Here is a 3,131-nt window from a genome sequence, read left to right as displayed (position 1 = left end):
GCAAACTTCAAAGTTTTCCCCTACAAACCTTAGTAACTTTCTTGTCAACCTGGCAAATTTCGGACATTTTTTCCCTACACATAGCCCAGGAGAAAGGAGAGCACAAGAGATTTCTTCTGCCCCTCCCAATTATTATAACAGAGATCACTCAGCTGTAAGGAGACAGGCTGCAGGAAGGAGGGTGAGTTTGGATGTCAGGGTGTGTGTCCGGGAGGTCTTCTGCTGGACCCACCGCACTGGTAGGAAAGACACAGCAAGCGCCCCAAGCCCGGCGGCTGCTGCAGGTCCCCGCGGAGACAGCCACGGCTGCATGTCCATGTCCGCGCTTCACGGGCAAGAAGGGGGGGCCGGGTGCTGCCTGCTGTCCCTCTGCCCAGCACACCTGGGTGCCGTGTCCGGGGCCAGACTGAAGGCGACCTGGGCCCAGGCGCCTCCCTGCCCGGCATCCCCATTGCACCTCGGGGAGCCGCAGGTCACCAGCGGGCGGGAGCACCCCGCCCCCCCGGGGCCCGGGCCGGCCGCCCTTACTTGGGGTCGCCGCCGCAGTCCCACAGCTCCAGGCGGCAGCCCGCGCCCTTCCCGCCGCCGGCGCCCAGCTCCGGGGTCTCCAGCTCCAGGATCCTGCGGGGCAGAGCCGGGCCCGGCCGTGAGGCGCCGCCGCGCGGGACCGGCCCGGGGGTGGGGGAAGAGAGGGTCGCATCCGCCTCACCTGAGCCCCTGCGTGGGCACGTAGCCGCCCGCGCCCTCGGCGCTCTCCGACACGAAGTTGGCCAGGACGCTCTTCCCGGCCTGCGGCGGCGGCAGCACCGTTAGAGCCCGGCCCGCAGCGCGCCCCGCGCCCCTCCCCGCCCCCCGCTCACCTCGCTCGGGCCCACGAACAGGATCTTGGCCCGCAGCATCGCCCCGCCCCCAGTCCCGTGCCGGCGGCTGCCCGGCAACCAGCGCCGCTGCCTAGGGCGGAGCGGGTCACGTGCTGCATGGCTCGCTCCGCCCCTTTGCGCGGATCTTCCGTGTGCGCTGCTCTTGCGGGGTGTACGGTAATTACCGCATTCGCTCGCTCATTTCAACACTTGTGTGAGACGTTTTGAGGCAGCTGCTTGCTGCAGCAGTCACTCCCGCTTTTGGGCCTTTTTCCTTTTTTTTTGTTTTTTTTACATTTTCTGCATTTCAAGTCAGATTAACCAAAACCAATCCCAGATCCATGAGTCAGTCCCGAACCACGAACGCTGCGTGCCCCCAGAGGCTGGCACCATTGGCAGGACTGCGGTGGCGGCAAGCAGGGGGGCTCCCACAGCTGGCCATGGCACTGCTGGCAGTGGGGTGGTGAGCACTGGCCGCCCGCAGGCACTGCTGGCAGGGTCAGCAGTACCTCTTCACAGGGGATGCATTGCTGATGTCTAACTGTAAGTGGCCCTACTACCTGCAAACATCCTTCACCCCCACCTGGGGCTTTAGATGTTTCCAAAACCTTAGGCATCCTACAGGCCCTGAGGCTTGCACCTTTCTCTGACTGCTGGCCTCCAAATAAAGAAATGCTTCAACTTTGACAACCCACTTCTCATTCACTGGTAAGTTATAGTGAGCAATATAAAGTAAATACGATGACTTATTTGCATACTTACCTGCAAGTTCAGTTGCTTAGTTTTTCAGTGTACAATAGTTTTCCAGCAAACACGACCATTTGGGATTTCCAATATGATCATTTAGTACTTAAGACCTGGCGGTGCCGTCGGAGCTCAGGGCAGGTCCGTGCACTACGGTGCTCGCAGGCGGCTGTAGCTGAGCCCTCTCCTCCAGCCTGCGCGGGGCCCCTCTGGCCAGTGGGCATCCTCCTCCCACCTCAAGTTGTTTTCTCTCTCAAGTCCAGGAGCTGATTTCTTCTCAGTTAGCCAGCGCCTTGCTTCTTCTCCCTAGTTCCGGTTAAAGCATCTACAAAGATGGAAGGAGGTGCAGGAAGCAGGGCCCCTGAGGCAGGGCACTAGACACAGCTGCAACCAGGAACCCCGGGGGGGGAATCTTTTCCTCTGCTATCAGCGACTGACCACGCTTAGCCTCAGCTCTCCAGTCTGTAAAAGCCAGGCTAAGCAAGACTTCCCAGGTGATGAACACATCCTAATACTGGGATGCACTCAGGTGTGATACTAATGAGAGACATTTAGATACTCAGATGGTAAGAGCAGGAGCCGCACAAGGACTTTTGCCACCGTAGGCAAAAACAATTTGCTGCCCATCCTAACGTACCTGGTGCCTGGGCAAGGCAGGCACCAGACAGAGTCCCAGAGCAGTGGCTTGGCAGTGCTGGAGCCCCCTTCTGCCTATGCTCAGACACCCATGGGGCTTCCAGTGAGCATGTGCCAGGTGTGCGCGTGCCATTTTTGCTGCCCCCTTCAATTTGCTGCCCTAGGTGGCTACCTGTGCTACCTGGCCAGTTATGCAGTCCCTGGGTGAGAGATGTATTTCTCTGGGGTAGTTGCGTAAACATCGACTCCACGACCTGCTTGAGACACCAATGTGACTGCTGAAAAGGCAAGTTCTGAAAACTTAGTAAGGCTTTCTAGAAAGATCTGGAGACTTTTGAAAATCCTAGCATATAAATACGAACATCTGGCAGACAGATGTGCTGCTTCAGAGTTGTTTAGTGCCCAGGTACAACAGCAGTTTTAGACAAGCTTTCAAATGGGGCCTTTAGGCGCTACCATAATATAAATGTTTATTACTAGTACTCCCAATAAATGTGAACCAGAATTGCTTTGCTGCCACTGAGGGGGCAGAGTCTTTCTATCAGTCTGCAGACTTTTATTTGCTGTCTCACTCACTACATAAAGGTGGTTTTGGACTGTTTAGTGTTCCAGTGGCATGGTGACTTTATGTTTAAAGCATCAGAAACAATCCATTGTTTCTATAATGATTTATGAAATGGGTAATGCAAGAAAGCCAGCTGTCTATTCTGTTGTAGCAGATTAGGATGCATTTTACTACTTTTGGAAACTCATTTATCAACCTGCACCAACTTTACAAATTAAAAGGTCTACTTGTAATTAATTCATTCTGTTGTAAGACCATTTTCCATGTACCAGAGCTAGTTTTTTTTAGAGACAAGATGGAAGTGGTGACCCAGAGAGAAACAATGA

The 3,131-nt window shown here is 55.4% G+C and overlaps 1 protein-coding gene across 2 annotated transcripts in view; it reads right to left on the bottom strand.

The window, feature by feature from the left end:
- Positions 1-958, bottom strand: part of IFT22 (intraflagellar transport 22) — a 77,895-nt gene extending 76,937 nt beyond the window's left edge. For both annotated transcript variants that reach the window (XM_019545437.1, XM_019545436.1), the window contains exons 1-3: positions 861-958; positions 710-789; positions 529-621 (exon numbers count right to left, since the gene is read on the bottom strand). In XM_019545437.1, coding sequence (XP_019400982.1) covers positions 529-621; positions 710-789; positions 861-899 — 212 coding nt within the window. In that variant the 5' untranslated portion in view covers positions 900-958. The remainder of the gene's footprint in view (positions 1-528; positions 622-709; positions 790-860) is intronic.
- Positions 959-3,131: the final 2,173 nt, after the last annotated feature.

This window comes from Crocodylus porosus, unplaced genomic scaffold (assembly GCF_001723895.1).
Source record: "Crocodylus porosus isolate Cpor-Errol unplaced genomic scaffold, CroPor_comp1, whole genome shotgun sequence".
Taxonomy (NCBI): Eukaryota; Metazoa; Chordata; order Crocodylia; family Crocodylidae; genus Crocodylus; species Crocodylus porosus.
Note: the sequence above shows the minus strand (reverse complement) of the source record. Positions and strands in the feature narration are given on the sequence as shown.